This window comes from Heterocephalus glaber, unplaced genomic scaffold (assembly GCF_053883595.1).
Source record: "Heterocephalus glaber isolate CG9 unplaced genomic scaffold, H.glaber_assembly_v1.0 deba00001472, whole genome shotgun sequence".
In the NCBI taxonomy this organism is placed as follows: Eukaryota; Metazoa; Chordata; class Mammalia; order Rodentia; family Bathyergidae; genus Heterocephalus; species Heterocephalus glaber.
Window position 1 is genome coordinate 22,940,911 of NW_028258315.1, and position 18,008 is coordinate 22,958,918.

At 43.4% G+C, this 18,008-nt stretch overlaps 1 protein-coding gene across 8 annotated transcripts in view; it reads right to left on the bottom strand.

Moving 5' to 3' along the window:
- Kiaa0319 (KIAA0319 ortholog) overlaps positions 1-18,008 on the bottom strand; it is a 95,591-nt gene that overhangs the window by 13,872 nt on the left and 63,711 nt on the right. For 7 of the 8 annotated variants that reach the window (XR_015439111.1, XR_015439110.1, XM_087181226.1 and 4 more), the window contains 8 exons: positions 17,775-17,923; positions 14,680-14,831; positions 12,858-12,996; positions 12,047-12,206; positions 4,662-4,804; positions 3,258-3,380; positions 1,881-1,971; positions 137-228 (listed from right to left, as the gene is read on the bottom strand). Coding sequence is in view for 5 of the 8 variants with exons in the window: in XM_087181226.1 (XP_087037352.1) it covers positions 137-228; positions 1,881-1,971; positions 3,258-3,380; positions 4,662-4,804; positions 12,047-12,206; positions 12,858-12,996; positions 14,680-14,831; positions 17,775-17,923 (1,049 nt within the window). In the remaining 3 variants the exon portion in view is untranslated. Of the gene's footprint in view, positions 1-136; positions 229-1,880; positions 1,972-3,257; positions 3,381-4,143; positions 4,252-4,661; positions 4,805-12,046; positions 12,207-12,857; positions 12,997-14,679; positions 14,832-17,774; positions 17,924-18,008 lie in introns of those variants that run through there. The other variant, XR_002395967.2, reaches the window with a different exon arrangement.

Consider the following 18,008-nt stretch of genomic DNA (forward strand, 5'->3'; position numbering starts at 1 on the left):
TGGCTGTGGCTTTTTCCACAGACTCCCAGGCTCTACCTTCCTCATGGAAGTGCTGATTACAGCTTATTATTCTTTGTTAAACCCAAGTTAATGCTCAGCCAAATACATGGATTCGATAACCTGGAGACCATCTTACCGTATTTGGGTCTCAGTTCCATTCTTTCCTGCTCATCCATGTTATCCAGGATGGTGTACTTGGTTTTTTTCCTTATTTTAGTCCTTTTTCTTCTGAAAGGAACAATGAAAAGCTCAGCTCATGTTCTCAGAATGGTAACCAAGATCCAGGATTTCAAATACATGGAAGACACTATGGGAAATGTTTTGCCTTTAGGATCTAACACTTGGCATCACAACATCTTATGGATGAGGTATGTGCAAGGCCAGGTTAGAGTTCAGTGCTGCTTACGTACATTTTGCAGAAACATCTTGTAGAAATGCATTGGGTGTGAGCAGCCACGCCACTAGCGCCCCCTAACGACAGGTCTCGCCTACACCTGAGCCCCTCACAGCAACCCTCAAGGCCTGTGAGTTGTCCAGGGAGCATCTCTCCCCAAGACACTCCGTACTCAGGAAGACCTGGGTGGGCCAGTTTCCCCGAGTCAACAGTGCCCTGGAATGTCCAAAGATGCAGGAATGAAACTAGAGACAGTGGGGATGGAGAGACAGCAGAAATTATAATACAGTGAGTTCCAGGATTATTCAGCAAAACCTGGTTGTTTTTATTTTTTTCATAGCACGTGAAAACCGGGATGAGTCTATGTGCCTCATTCTGTGCTGCAGAGGATTGTTTGAAAATACACATCAAAACCATGCATGCTAAGGTACACAGAGAGTAAACAGGAATTTCAATTTTCTGGTCAGGTGGGGATTCAGACCATGGGCCTGTCACCTCCAGTTTAGCACTTATGAGCTGGTGATGTTAGAAAATTATTCAGATTTCTGTGTCTCTATGTTCTTTCTTGTAAGTGGGAGTAACAACTGTTCCCTTTCCAGATGGCTGCAGGGAGGATTCATCCATGAATCACAATGAAAAATTCTTTATATCCACAGCCATCACTGCTAGCATCACCATCTGCTTGATATACCTGTCACAGAGCTGCAGAATGTTAAAGTCACACCCAGTTGGCGACAGACACCACCCTGCAGGTTCTGGAGAAACTTAATGGGGTTTGAGCCTCTTTTTCAGTGCCTGGCTCTCTTCACCAGTCACCATTGATCACAAATAAAACCAAAATAATTCATAAGTGATTTCTAAAAAATAGCTACCAATTTTAATATACCTATTATTTTGATCACATTATTAGAGAGGACTTACAGTGTGTCATATAGAAAAATGGATGCAATGTTCTCTTCTGAGGCCTCAAGTAATTACTTTGCCTACAAATCTCCTCACAGAGGGTAGAGTAAGAGGTTCTGGAAGATTTGGACCATGAAGGAGCTCAGGGGCTTCTCAGAGGTCAGCTCCAAAGAAACAAGAAGGAAAAACCTAAGATAAAAGTTCTCTGTGGTGCTATTATCGCCTCACTTCAAGTTTTGAATATATTAGAAGAGATTCGGCTAGATCAGATTGTTGGTTCATATAGTTAAAAAAAATCAAAGTCTACCAGGTATACCAGCATAGTTCTAGAACTCCTTTCCCTGCTGAGACCTGCGGGGCCCTGAAGTGGGGCTCAGGGAACCTGTGTCACACTGAGAGGACACAGAGCTGCTGGGCCTCCCAGGATGCGAGCCCTGGAGGAGAGAGCAGCCCCCAGGATCTGCCTGGTGGCAGAAAGTGTCTGTCCAACAGTTTAGCAGTTTAGCAAATCCCAGCAAACAGTATCTGAGCTGCACCTAGTGGGGTGCCTCTATTTCCCAGGAACAAATATGCAGGCCAGTACCTCTTGCAGCAGCAGATGCAGAGCCAGGTTATGCCTCCCATGAGCACTGTAAGAGCGGAAGCCAGCATGGCCACATAGAGGATGCTCCATTCTGCAAACCAGAAGACCACAGTGGACACGGTTATATGCTACTTGCAAAACCCCCTTGTTATGATTCACAGGAAATGCTTCTGAGTCCGCCCAAGCAGGGCCCTCAGTGTTGACACCACCTGGGGAATGGCTGCAGAGAACAGAAGGGTGAGACACAAATACATGAAGAGCAACCCCACTGCCTTGCTGTTGGCCATTCTTTCAGATCAGGGACCTCACAGAGCACATACTATTCTCAAGAACAGAATAATCTAAAACAATGGGTATTAATCATTGAAGCAGTAATGCCTCTTATTCATACACGTGGGCCACATCAAAACCTTCCTTCCAGAATCCCAAGAATCACAGCCCTGCCCCAAAAGTTCTGGCTTTGTCTTAACGAAGCCACTCAAGTACCTGTGTGGCTACCAGTGGCATGAAGACACTATTAAGAGCCAGAGGGCAGAGCTGGGGGTTTAGCTCAGTGGTTCCGCCACCTGCCTAGCAAGCGGAGGGACCCAAGTTCGATTCCCGGTACCAAAAAAAAAAAAAAAAAAAGAACCAGAGGACAATTTGGAAACTCCCTGGTCTTCAGGCCATCCTTGTCCCTGCAGAAATCTGATGTAAAAAGACTTACAACAGCAATTTGGGTGCAGAGAAGCTGATGGAGTAAAGACACAGGCTTGACTCTATTGCTGTCATTGGAACAGTGATCCAAAAGCTGGCCATTTGCACATTTAGCCAAATGTCTATGCAGTATTCGCAGGAGCAGCATTTGGCAGCCAGCTCTGATCTTTTCTTCTGCCAAACATGCCCACCTGGATCCCCACGTACTCTTAGCAGTAGACTGGCAGGGATGTGTCATTTTGGCCCGAGTTTCAGCAGGCCCTAGTTTGGCAGCTGATGCTGGGGCTCCAGCCACTGGTGCCCGCTTGGGTTGACAGCTGGCAGAGTGGGCTGGATTTTCTTCTTTGGTTCCAGTGGGTCCACCCCAGAAGACACATGACCAGAAACCTAAGCCAAGGGGGCTGCAATCTGGAAATGCAGCCGTGGTCCAAAGCAGCTCTTTCTTAAAATGCCGGCAATAGGGCAAATGTGCTCTGCCACAGTGCATCTCCTTACTGGGGCATCTTCCACATAAGCCCAGACACACACCCCAAAGGTGCACTGTGGGGGGATCTTAGCTCACTACCAAGTGGCCGGTTCACCAGGCTTCAGGTGAGAACAAGCTGAAAGTTTACAGCTGCAAGGCCAGGCAGGTATTTCTGACCTCCAGGAACACAGAGCCCCGTCCATGTTGGCACTTACCACAGTTGCTCTCTGCGTCCCACAGGTACCGCTGTACAGGGTTCTCCATCCACAGTGCGGAGCACACACAGCGCTTGGTGATGGGGTCACAGTGGCCGTGACCAGAACATGTGAGAAGGCAACCTGCAAAGAGGTGGTGGGCTGAGGTCACTGCAGAGGCAAAGGATCCCTGGGCTCCTCTTCTTTTGTACCTTCAATAGCGCAGGCCCTTAAGGCTGCTGAAGGAAGAATCACTTGTGGTATGGGCAGGGCTTCTGGGAATCACTGATCCCCAAGAACCTCACCAGGAACCAAAGAGCAGGAAAAGCCAATGCACAACAGAGAGCAGAAGCCTTAAAATGCAGCAAAATTACTGCACCCTCTGGCCTAAAAAAAATAAGCTCTAAGAAGACATATAGTGAAAATAATTGGGAAAATGCACAAACATGTATTTATATTATAATATTATTTTAAATCAATCTTTAAGTCCATGCATGGAGGCTGGCTGCATAATTACTGATCATACCCAGGGAGGAACCATCCAATCATAAAATGTCTCACTAAAAAGATATTAAGGGTTTGAGAAATGATTGTAATATGAAGCTTAAAAAAAACGTTAAAAATCTATCAAACTATCCTGATTGTATTACATGTTTCTAGAGATGGAGCAATTGGAAAGAAATACATCAGGATATTCACGAAAGCTCTTTGGATAGTGGGAATTCTAGACTTTACAATCTGGAGGATTATTTTCTTCTTTAAGCCTTTCTCGATAATTCAAATTTCTACAATAAATATTGTTTTGTAGCTAGAAAACACGAAGTTATTTAAAGATTTTACTCCACATTTTAATTGAGAAAGTCAATAGCAGCTTGACATATACTTGAAACACATAAAACTTACTGACCAACATTGCTGCAGCCTTTGTAACTCTAGCTGAAATGATCACTTTGATGTAATATTTATCCATGTGACTCAGGAGAAGGGGACAAGGCCATGAGCAGTGAATTTAGTCCTGAAGGGGTAGAGAGCAAGGTGCTAAGAAAAGAGCTAAAACTGAAAGGCACTTATAAACCACCTTCAATTTTCAGAAGCTCTGATGCACATCCATAGTTCCAGCTACTCTGGAGGCTGAGGCAGGAGGATCACCTGGGTCCAGAAGAACGATGACAGCCTGGGCGACACTGCAAACCTGTGTCTCAAAAACTTAAAAGTAATTTCTTTTTGACCCATGACTATTAGTTTCCTACCCAGGCCAGAGTAGCTGGCAAATGTGTGTGGCAGAAACCTCCTTGAGAAATAAAAGCGAAACAAGTCCCTGGACGCTAGGGTGAAACTGCCTCCAGGTCACACCTCTTTCTGTGCCAGCAAAACTCACCAAACTGGCAAGGCCTGCTCTTCCCAGACACTCTGTAGGGGGCGTACCTGCGGTGTCAATCCTCAAGACCTTGAAGAGCAGGAAGTCGGCCTTCTCCTTGGAGAGACGCCTGTGCAGGCTCCGGGCCACCTGGGCAGCCTGGAGCACCTTGAATGGTGGCCCGCTCTGGACATAAAATACAACTGCCGTGCTGCAGAGGAGACAGCGAGAGAGGACATGTCCCCCTGGGCCTCTGACCCAGAAGTCACAAGGCTCTGAGGCCAGGCTAGGCCAAGGGACCGAGGAACTGTTTCTGTTCTCTTTGGTCCCCACTGCAGCTGACGACACACAAACAGACCTTCACAGAAGACGAGTGAGCAACACATGGGGGCAAACACACAACATCCAGGAAATGGTAACTTCCAGACATGTCCCCTTTTGCTTCATACACTCATTCATTCCTGTGGTGCTGGGGATGGAGCTTAGGGTCTTTACATGCAGAGGACATGCCCCCACTGAGCTGTGCCCAGTCCTCCTTTGGCCTTCTTTAATTGCAGTATCATTTTACATATCACAAAATTCTTCTTTTTAAAGTATAAAATTCAGTAGCTTTTAATATATTCACAAATTTGCACAACCATCACCACTGTCTCATTCCAGAACGTTTATATCACTCTAGAAAGATACCCCATACCCATTGTGGTTATTTTCCATTTCTCATCCCCTACAGTTTCTGGCAACTAGGACTCTGCTTTTTTTCGTTTTGTCTGTCTTTATGTATAAATGAAATCATGCAACATGTGATCCTCTGTGTCTGGCTTCTTTCACTTGGGTGTTTTCCAAGTTCATCCATGTTGTGGTATCAATCAGTACTCACTCCTTTTCGTTGCCAAATAATATTCCATTATGTGAATTTATCACATTTTTAATCCATTCATCAGTTGCTGGACATTTAGGTTGTTTCCATTTGTTGGCTACTGTGAATGGGTGCTATAAATATCCACATACAGGTTTTTGTGTGGACATAATTAGTTTTTCATTTCTCTTGGGTATATATATAGCTAGGAGCAGAATTAGTGAGTCATAGGGTACCTCTTTGTTTGGCATTCTGAGAAACTGCCAACCTTTCCACATTGGCTGTACCATTTCATACTCCCTACAGCAATTGTAAGTGCTGCAACTTGTCCACCGTCTTGGTCACTTGCCAAGGTCTGTCTTTTGGACTCCAGCCACCTCTCAGGCATGAGGTAGCACCTCATGCGTTCTGATGGACATTTCCCTAACGGCTGAGGGGAAAAAATTTGTGAATTACGTGAGAATTCTTCAAACGGTTTGCAAAATTCACCTGTAAAGTCATATGATCCTGGGGTTACTGGGGAAATTTTAAATTACTAGTTCAATCACTATGCTATAAATCTACTTAAGATTTCTTTTTTGTTTCTCCTTAAGTGAGCTTTTGTAGTTTATATCTTTCTAGGAATTTATCAATTTCATCTAAGTTATCTAATATGTTGATACACAATTATTATGGTATCTTCTTATAATCCTTTTTACTTCTATAAAGTTGGTTGCAATGTTCCTTTTCATTCATGATTGTAGTAAGTTTTAGTCTTCTCTTTTTTTCTTGGTCAATCTAGCTAAAGGTTTAGCAATTTTGTTGATCTGTCAAAGAAACAGCTTTTGGGTTTTATTGATTTTCAGATATTTTATTTAGTATTTGATATTTTAGTAGTAAGAGAAAGTTTTGAATTCTCTATTGTTACTGGTGGTATAACTGTCACATTTGGTAGATAGTACTGTATGTCAATATTTGGTTTGTCTTTGTGTATAAATTATAATTTTAGATCTCTTGTGCATGGTTAAGGGTAGGTAGTACCGTGGTAGCCTCTACTGGTTCTTTTTTAATATATGTGTTGCCAAAGTGAGCACCTATGGTTCTTATGGTATATCACTATCCAGTTTCTCTTTGATCTCTATTATTGCTGCTGATAATGTTGCTACTGCAAGGGTGGAATGGTTGTTATTATCAGTTGATTTTCACTGTCTGCCAGTGTTTGGTTTGTGTTTGTGTTATCACCAATACGTGGTTCATTTCTGGAACCACAATGTCGCTGCAACCTCCCCTCCCAAACTAACAGGGGTGGATGGATTCTGGGACAGAGGCAAACACCTACGGTTAGTCACACCCAGTGTGCAGCACTGAAAAGCAGACATGAAATAAAGAGCTCTCCATACCAGCAATAAAGTCTTTCCAATATAATGGACCTGCAAACCTTAGTACAAAAACAAAAATAATGGAGACCAGAAGACAATGCAGCAAATGCCTCCAACAACTTCTCCAAATCTGATTCATGGGGCACTGATGGGAAGGACATCAAAAGCCAAACAGCTGAATTATACAGAATGATAAGAGAGGAGACAAACAAACAAAAAACAGATCAATAATATGCTCAGTGAGCTCAAAGATGACATAAATAAACTGATCATGGATATAATAAAACAATCAGTGAACTTACAGAAGACACTAATAAAAAGCTAGCTGAGCTAAACAAAATGACATAAAACACAAATGACTAATTTAGCAAAGAACTGCCACTCATGAAGAAAGAAGTACCAAACAGAAACCCCAGAGATTAAAAGTTCTATTCAAAGTACAGGCAGAAGAAGTGACCAATGTGAGGACAGTGTCAGAACTAGAAGACAGGGCTGATGCCAGTGACCATATACTGTACTCAGAGGCACCTTAAAAACAACAAGATGACATGGAAAATAGATCTGACAGCTACCAGACGGCACAAAGACGACTAATCTAAGATTAACTGAAATTAATGAAAAGCCAGAAGACAGAACAAAATGTCATAAAAACCTGTTTACAGAACAAAGAGCAGAAAACTTTCCAAATGGAGGGAAAGAATTTAACATGCAGATAAGTAAGGTATATAGAAAGAGCCATGATCATAAAAGAACTCTATGACACATCCTAGTCAAAATGCCCGAAATCTAATGCAAGGACAGAATCTTAAAAGCTGTTAGAGAGAAACAACAACCTAACATAAAGGTAAACCCTTTCGGATTAAGGTAGACGCAACACAAACCTTAAAGGCAAGGAGAGTGTTGAAGAGTGTCAGGTCCTAAAAGGAAACAACTGCCTGCAAAAGTATCTTTCAAAATTGATGAAGAAATAAAGTCTTACCATGACAAAGAGCACCTTAAGAAATTCATGACCACTAAACCAGCACAACAAAAACTTCTCAAGGATATCCTCAAAAGAGACAAGGAAGTCAACAATGCCAAAAAGTCTAATGGACTGAATAAACCAGGGAAGGTGAGGAGTTAAGTAGAAGGGGTAAAAAAGGAACCAGCAACAGGAAAATAATGCAATCCCAAGCATAAATACTTTTCAGTAATAACTCTTAATGTGTGAAATGTCTCAATTTGCCAATCAAAAGACACAGATTGGCAGTTTCAATCAAAAAACAAAACCTAAGGATATACAATATACAAGAAACATATTTAATCCAAAAAGACTTTCACAGACTGAAAATGAAAGGATTGAAAACAATATTCCATCCAATGGGAGCCTGAAAACAAGCAGGAGTACCTATTCTGTCTTCAAAGTGGACTTCAAGCCAAGACTACTCAGAGAGACAAAGAAGGTCATTACATATTGGTTAAGGGAATAATTCAACAGGAAGAGATAACAATTATAAATATATATGTACCAAATACTAGTACACACAACTTCAAAAAAAACCACTATTGGGCATAAAAGATCAGATAAACATCAACACAATTACAGTGGATGACCTCAGTGCACCACTGTCACAAACAGATCAACTAGACAAAATAATCAACAAAGAAATATCAGGGTTGAACCAAACCTTTGAACAGATAGACTTAAAAGATGTCTACAGAGTGTTCCACCCAAATAACAACAGAATACACATTCTTCTCAGCACTACAAGGAACTTTCTCCAAGACTAGCTCATAAAGCAGGCTTAAGTAAATACAAAGGAATCAGAATTATCCCATGCATATCAGATCATAGTGCAATGAAACAAGAAATCAATGGCAGAAGAAACCACATAAATTATGCAAAAACATGGAAATTAAAATAATACCCTCTTGAATAATCAATGAGTCTCAGAAGAAATCAAGGAAGAAATTAGACAGTTCCTAAATGGTAGTATCAGTACAACATACCAGAACCTATGCAAAACAACGAAAGCAATCCTAAGAAGGAAGTTTATAGCTATAAATGCCCACATCAGAAAAACAGATTAAGCTCAAACAAACAATGTAAGGATGCACCTCAATGTCCTAGCAAAATAAGAACAATCTAAACAAATTAGATAATCCCCTAGCCAATCGTACCAAATAAAAGGAAAGAAAAGACACAAATTGATACAATTAGAAATGAAAATGGCAAAATCACAACAGATGCTGCCAAAATCCAGATTATTTGTAACTACTTTGAAAGCCTGTACTCCAATAAATTGGAGAATCCAGAAGAAATGGAGATTCCTAGATACATATGAATTAACAAAACTGAACCAAGAAGATACAAAAATTCTGAATAATAGAATAACAGGCAACAAAATTAAAGCAGTAATAAAAAATAATCTACTAACTAAGAAAAGCCAAGGACCTGATAAATTCTCCACTGAATTCTACAAGAATTTCAGGGAAGATCTAATACCAGTACTCCTCAAACTCTTTAATGGAACTGAAAGGGAAAGAGTACTAATACTGTCAAAAACAGCCATAGTACCAAAACTGATACATAGATTCAATACAATCCCAATCAAAATACCAACATCAGGGCCGGGGATTTAGCTCAGTGGTTCCGGTGCCTGCCTCACAAGTGCAAGGTCCCAAGTTCGATCCCCGGTACCAAAAAAACCCACCAACATCATTCCTCACAAAACTAGATAAACAAAAAATCCTAAAGTTCATATGGTACCAGAAGAGACACAGAATAGTAAAAGCAATTCTAAGACACAAGAGCAAAGCAGAAGGCATCATAACCCTGGATTTCAAGTTATATTACAAAGCTTCAGGGATAAAAACAGCATTTTATTGGCACAAAAATAGACACACAGATCAATGGAACAAAATAGGGGATGCAGAAACAACCCTAGGCATGTTCAACAAAGGAGCTAAAAACAGGCGTTGAGGAAAGAGCTTCTTTAAAAATAGTACTGGGATAAGTGGCTCAGCACATGCAGAAGATTGAATCTAGACCCCATCTCTCACCATGTACTACACTAAAAGAAAAATGGATCAAAGACCTAAATATTAAAACAGAAACATTTAATCTGCTGGAAGATAAATAAGTAAAACTATTGAAGACACAGGCATAGGCGAGGACTTTCTGAACAGAACCCTAATTGCACAAGAAATAACATCAAGAATCAACAAATAGGATTATATCAAATTTAAAACTTTTGGAGGTTTTTTTGGTACAGAGATCGCACTCAGGTCCTTGCACTTGCACAGCAGGCCAGGCAGTGAAACCACTGAGCTAAATCCCCTGTCCCAAATTTAAAACTTTTGAATAACAAAAGAAACAATCAACAGACTGAAGAGACAACCTACAGAATGGGCAAACATTTTCCCAGCTACGCCTTGGACATAGGACTAACATCTAGAATATATAAAAAACTCAAAAAAATTAGACTCCTCAAAATAAAAGATCCAATCAAAAAATGGGCTACTGAAATGAACACTTTTCCTCAGAAGTACAAATGGCAAACAAATACATGAAAAAATATTAAACATCGCTGGCCATTACAGAAATGGAAATTCAAGCAATACTGTTATTTCACCTTATTCCAGAAAGAATGGCTATCAATAAATCAAATAATAAAAAATGGTGGTGAGGGTATGAGGAAAATAGAACTCTTCTACATTGTTGGTGGGAATGTAAACTAGTACAACTGCCATAGACGTCAGTATGGAGATCCCTCAAAAAACTGCAAATAGAAATTCCATTTGACCCAGCTATTTCCCTTCTTGGTATCTTCCTGAGTTAAAACACATCATATGATAGTGATACATGCATATCTATGTTTGTAACAACACAACTCAGTAGCTAAATCTTCAAAGTGGCCTCTATGTCCATCAACAAGTGAATGAGGAAATTGTGGTATTTATACATAGTGGAATACTACTCCGCCATAAAGAAGGATACACTGGAGTCATTTGTAGGAAAATGAATGCATCTTGAGACCACAATGTTAAGTAAAATAAATCAGATGCATAAGCTTAAATGTCACATGGTTATATGAAAAACTCAAATTATAAATAAAGAGAAAAATAATAGAAAACTGGAAACAACCAGATAGAGCTTTTGCAAATGGGAAGGGGACTAGGAGATGGAGGAAGGGGTGAACAAAGGGATTAAAAATGAATTAAGATGCATTATGTACATACATGTACCAGCTTCCTGCAATGAACATAATCATTATGTACCACAGACATGTACTAATCAAAAAGTAAGGAAAAAATTGTGTGCCCCGTTTTAGAAAGAGTTCTGTAAGTTGCTAGAGAGGTGGGGGTCTAGTTCAGGGGAGGAGTGCTTGCCTCGTATGCGCGAGGCCCTGGGTCCAATCCACAGCAGCACAAAGTAATCATAATCACTGAACGTGGTTTTGCCTGGTGTTTTTCTAAGTAAACCTCGGTCCTCTGGAAAACTGACCTAAGGAGAAGAGCTGACAACAGCTCACACCGTGGAGACACTGTGAATAGCAGATTTTCATTCCCATGTTCTCTCCTTTTCCTCCCACCCCACCCCACTCAGACAAGAATTCAAAACTAAAAGCTCAATTAAATCCCAAAATCTTTTCTGTTTGTTTGTTTGAGACAGCATTGTGCTGTGTGGTTCAGGTTGGCCTTGAACTCACTATGCAGCCCAGGCTGGGCTTAGACTCACAGCTGTCCTCCTGCTTCAGCCTCCTGAGTGTACGATTATAGGCATGCACCCAGAAAATGCAAAAACCTTAAAAGAATTAAAGACCAGAGTTTCATGCTCATACATTCCTGGAAGACAGCAAATAGCAAGCAATGAACCTTTCACATTGAAAGAAGCTGCAATCCCTGTGAGTATGGGGCAGGGAGAAAGTCTGGTGGTGATGCTTACTTTTCACAGGGCCCAGGCCATTTGCATGCCCTCCAAAAATACCAGAGCTGAACATCAGCTTCCTCTCATGCTTCCTAGGTCCTTCATTCAGCGCGTTCTCAATCAATAAGCATTTACCAAGACTGGAAGGAAAGACTTAGAAAGACATTGTCCTTATTCTGTCTTTTGAGAGAACAAAAGCCTATGAGTGCAGTGGGTTAAAGATGTGCACAGGAACCAGCAGGGCTGTGGGTGGTGTCCTGCTGATTGGATGTGGGAAGAGCTGAAGCTCTGGGGGCAGAGGTCCTGCCCGGGGCAGGCAGCCATACGCACCTCACATCCGAGTGGGGCTGGATCTTTTGCACCCTCACGTCCGAGTCCAGCGTGCCCAGCAGCGTGGCCAGCCGCCGCACCAGGGCGTCCTTCTGTTGCTCCATCAGCTGTCCGGCTCCCACCTGCAGGATGAGCTCCACCAGGCCGCCTTTACTGGGGTCTGTGAACGGGGAGACGCAGGGTTTCTGCTTGGAGCTCAAAGCTGGAAAGTGCGCGGAGCAAGCCCTGCATGCAGTTCAGAACCAGTCTTCGTGCAGTAGCCAGAGTTGGCTGTTAGCATAAATCCTTTTCAACACCCTGGAGCCGCTCTCTGGGAGAACTTTTTCTGTTTTGTCCCAGTTTGTTGTCTATTAATTTTTTTCCCCAGAAGATAACCAAGTGTGTCTAATTAGCCTTTGTACCAACTTCAAACTCTGGCGCCTCAGACTCCCCCGGGACCAGGAGGAGAGCTCTGTCCTGGGCGCCACGGCCACTGCCAGCCTGGTCTCCACTGGGGGTCACAGCACCTCCCTGAGCTGCCACCAACCCCTGCAGTCCCAGCACTGAAGTCACCGTGTCCCCATCACATGAACAGCTTTATACTGGCAGGAAAGCAACATTGAAAAAAAACTCTTACTGCCAGATACAGTTCTTACTGAGCTCCGAGTGAGGCTGGATCAGTTTGGGGACATGAAACAAAATGCATAAAAAGCCTCCCAGCAGGTGGTGGCAAGAACTGGGCCACCACAGGAAGCCTCCACACCAGGCCACATTGTCAGGAGCTGGGGCCGAGCAGCAGCCGGCTCTGGGAGCTCACAGCCTGCAAACGCACCTGGCCGCACCTCCACGGTGGCCGTGTCTGTGTCCGAGGCCCCATGCGGGTCGGTGACTCGCAGGTGGAAAGTATAGACACCCTCCACCAGATCTGTGAGCTGCAGGGCCACACTGTGGTCAGAGCCACCAATGACATCCTGTGAAAAAACAACGATCACAGGCAGTTGTCAACCTCAGTGTCCCTGCTTCTGTTGCTCCCAAACCTCAGTTCCAGTCTTTCATGTGTGCAGACCATCAGGGGAGGCAGAAGGGGCTGGCGAGTGACCTACAGCACCTCGTCCCCTGTGGTTCCCAGGTCACCAAGGCCTCAGAGCTCCCACAGCAGAGTAGCCAAGCACCTCCTAGGAATGACTGAATGGTTGGTTTCATCTAACAGAGTGGAGGACTTGAATTGGGCAAGGACCTCCAGGGTGAGGCATGGGCTTCATCAGTCTTATTTTCAAACACAGATTTATAATTCTCCCCGCGTGGGTCTCCTGAAAGTGTTTCACATTCAGCCTTTCAAATGACCCAGAAAAAAGCCACTGTTCTGTGTACTTTGATGCTCCAAAGGATGAGAGAAGATTTCCTGCTCTGAATGTGCAAATACAAAAGGGTGGGAATGAAAAGCAAGGGCTGTATGCCCGACCTGGTAGCGCAGGCCTGTAGTCTCAGCATTCTGGAAGGCTGAGGCAGAAGGATCACAAGTCTGTGCCCAGCGTGGGCAATTTGGCAACTTAGTAAGCCCCTATCTCAAAAGTAAAAAGTAAAAAGTAAAGGCTCTTAACAGAGACCCATGATAGTTACACTTAAAAGCTAACCTACCATCTATCTGAATGGATTAATTCTAGAAGCACTGTAGACAGCACAGAGCATTTTCACTTCTTTCCCTGTGCCTCCTCCTCGGTACATCTCCAAGAGTACTTGCAGATCTCGAGTCTTTAGCTACAACAGGAGGGAAGTTGTACTTGAATTTATAGTCTAAGAGGCAGAGGGATCTAATGGGATAGAAGTGTCTTCCAGGAGCTAAAAGCCTGCCTCTGTCTGAGTTAAGGATGAGTTCATTGACCTTAACAATGTCACTTTCCATCTCCGCATTTCACCGTGCACCTGGGAAATGGAACAGCACAGCAATCCTTGACTGTCACACACTCTGATATGACACAAGGAAGAGGGAAGGATCCACTCGGGACAAAAGAGGAATGGCAGATAAAGAGCAGCATACTTCCCACTAGAAAGCTTGGCTTCAGAGTCCCTCCAGGCCATGATATGCTGCCCCTTCAAAGTCTGGTCAAGAAATTCAGAAAGGACCTCAGTGTTGCTTAAATCTGACAGCAGCTTGCTGCTCTCGGCCCTCAAAACACTGCAATGTAGAAGCACAACCACTTTCCTGGGGAGAGGAGGGCCTAACAGAAATGTTGCTCTGAACCAGAGTGTGTCCCTCAGGTCCCAGGACTATTCCTAAAGACAGGCCCCATAAGGAGGGAACTGAGGTCACAAGGGTGAGTCCTGACCCAACAGGATGACTGTCCTCCTAGGAAGAGGGATGAAAGCTAGTGTTCCCACCTCCTCTCTGTCCCTGCCAAGTGAGGCCATAGTGAGAAAGCTGCCATTTGCAAACTGGAAAGAGAGACCTCACAGGAAGCAGAAGCACCAGGAAGAGACACCTCACAGGAAGTGGAAGTAGCTCAGCATGTTGCTCTTGTCCTCCTAGCCTCCTAAACTGAGAAAATACATTCCTGTTGTTGAAGCCACCCAGCCCTGAGGGTTTTGCTGTGGCAGCCCAGGCTAACTGATACAAATGCACAAAGCAGATGGGGCAATGCTCTGTAAGTACTCACTCCAGCTGCTGGACTCTGGCCGTCCCGGATCCACAGATAGGACGCAATTCCTTGGTCATCAGTAGACCTTGAACCATCCAAAGTAATGGAGTTATTGGGAAGCACAAGAACATGTCTGCCACCAGCCTGGGCTCTGGGAGGACTATTATTTTCTAAGTCAAATATAGCAAAAATGAAAGCAAAGAAATTGATTTAAAACATTGGTGATAGAACGTATGTCACAAAACATCCATGACTATTCCATCTTGCAGATATGTAGATTTGAAATATCTAAAAAGTGTTACTTTTTGCCCCAAATACCTATAAATAATATATGGACTTTATTAAAGCTCCGTGCTCAACTGAGTATAATTTGAAATGAAAAAGGTAAAGCAGGTAATAGCCTGGACATTGGAAATTCTTCTAATGTTCTTACAGTTTTTCTCTCCCTGGAAAAAAAGAAATAATGATCTTACTTATACTCAGTGTTTATAAAGTGGAAATATTTTGATTTAAAATAGATTCCAGGGATAGGGTAAGTGTGGGTCCCTGGTACAGTACTTGCCTAGCATGTATAAAGCTGGGTTTGATATCTAATTACCACCAAAATAAATAAATAATATAAAAAATATAGTCTCAGCTGGGTGTGGTGGCACAGGCCTGTAACATCAGCACTCTGGAAACCTGAGGCAGGAGGGTCACAAGTTCAAGTCCAGCCTAGATAAAACAGTGACTTGGTGAGATTCTGTCTCAGAATAAAAAATAAAAAAGGGCTGGGGTACAGCTCAGTGTGAACGTTCTGGGTTCAATCCCCAGCTCTGAAAAACAAAACAAAATATACAGCTATTATTACATTTAAAAATGAAACTCTGGGTCATTTTTTACTGGTCCATACAATCTGGCTACAGAAATATTTTTATTTCTAGTGTTGCTAAGATGGTTAAAAAATTAGACTTTCACACCTCTGACCAGGTGTTAGAATACATGAGGCCACGAAAAGGACATTTCTGATCTAATGCCCTCAGGAGAATGGGCATTAGAAAGGAGCAGGACTGGGGTGCACTGGAATGGGGGTCACAAATATGCAGCCTCCATTTGGAGATGAGGGAGCTCCCGCTTGCTTAGATAGGGCTCTGGTTCTCCTGAAAAACAAGGCAAGTGACAGAAAACAGGGCAAGGACAGCCCAGGGTGCTGATAAGGTGTTGGTAACACCCCACAGTCCCCAGCCACGATCATCCTAAGGACAGACACTGCAGGCTGGAACAGAGACACTGGAGCCATTCCCAGGTTCCCCACTTCCTTGGGTTGGGGTGCAGTTCAGGGTGGGGCTCTTGCTTTGCATTCCTGAGGCTTAGGGTTCCTTCCCCAGCACCATGCAAAGAAAAAGCCATTTGTCACACTCTGTTCAGAGGTACGATGTGGGGAGCAGGGTGGAACCTAGTCCAGTAGTGGCGAACCTACGGCACGCATGCTGCAGCGGGCACACAGAGCCTTTTCTGTTGGCATGGGAGCCAAGTCACCCACCATCGCCCCAGCAGGCCAGCATCAGATAACAGTACAGCAGGAGCAGTTGGCACTTTATAATAAATAAGTGGGTCTTGGATTGCAGTTTGGGCGCTCGGTCTCTAAAAGGTTCACCATCACTGATCTAGTGTTAGAGGCTTAATTCTAGGAAGACTAGGAAGAACAGAAACATATTGGCAATAAACTGAACTCCAAAGTCCTCTGTTCAATCTGCATCCATGTAGACTCACACCGGAACTGAGGACTCTACTCGCTTCTGTCTTGGAGCTGTCAAACTTCAGAACCCTGGACCCAATGCTCCCTTGGCACAAATTCACTACATCCAAACCTGAGTATCATCCCCAGAACCTGCCCTTCTCAAAGCAGGATTTCAATCATCACACCATCACCATGCACATGCTGAAGTCGGAGTTGCTGGTGTTCTCTCAGATGCCCCCATTCTTACCCTCCGTATCTATTAAGTTCCTGAGTCTTGAGAATTTAGGTTTTCAACTGTCTTTCCAACCTATCCTTTTTCTCCCTATTTTCCCCTTTTTGGCCTCAGATGAGGCTCACATCATCTCATATCCAGATTTACAAATGCCTTCTAACTGTTCGCCCTCCCGAGCCTCTCTTCTCATCAATCTGTTGTGTTTTCTGTTTTTGGTTTTTGTGGTCACAGGGCCTCACATAAACTAAGCATGTGTTCTCTCACTGAGCCACACCCCTGACCCATTTTGTTTTTTTAGAAATCCAAATCTTACAGCTGAATATTTAGGCATTGCTTTAAAATGCTCCAACCAAAATAAACTATGAACTGACAAGTGAATCCAAAGACTGGCCAAATAGAGATTGTTTTTAAAGCTGTTAAATTTTTCTGCAATAAAATATTTGGGGGGAAAAACTCAAATCTACATCACTTTGCTGATAAAATTGCTTCAGCCTCTCCTAACTGCCCAGGGGATAAAGTTGAGGCTGTATGGTAACTGATGGCACATACAGCCCTTTGCTGCTGAGCTCAACTCTCCCCACTGCCCCCAAACCCAGTGTGTGAATCATCATCCAGCACGCTCCTGACCCCTCTGTGCGTAAACATGCTGCCATCACCCATTCATTAATTCATCCAGCTGACCAACAGGTACGTTGCCATGCGTCTAGTTCTGTGTTATACAGAAGATGAAGAAATCTTTGAGGCAAAGGACCTTGAATAGCTCACAGTTCAGACAAAGAGACAGGTTCCCAAAGCAGAATTGCAGGAGTCTACCCAACAAGTTTCACATTAAGAAACAAGACAGAACTTGAAAACATTTCTGCTCTTGAATTTCCAAGGAAGACAGGAAGCAAAGCACAATGGTGTTGTAGAGACATGGGTCTTTGGTCGCCATTGGAAGGGAAGTATAGCTATTAGAAGATGCACCTCACAAACAGAAGGAAATAGTCTCTTTGCAGAGCGGATGTGAAAACAGCTCACAGGAATAGAAGGCTGTGCTTCTGGATTAGGCAGAGTTCAGTCTCTGCTATGAAGAAGTAAACAGATACCGACATCTTTAATCAAACAGTAGCCTGGCTTTGGTGGGGCAGGCCCAGCCCTCCTCGGGTTGGGGCCACTCACCCTCCTTCACGGCCACGGTCAGGGTGGATGTGCTGCTTAGTCCCTGCTGGTCCTTCACTGTTAACCGGAAGTGGTGGGTACCCACCTGGAGGCCAGTCACCGTGGCTACTGCTGCGTTCCCGTTTGCCATCTCCACTGCACTGGGGCCTCTGTGAAACACAAAAGTGGTGACAAAAAGAGGGGCAGGGAGCTGTGAGTATGTCAGGCCTGTGATTTGTACCCTCACAAGTATTC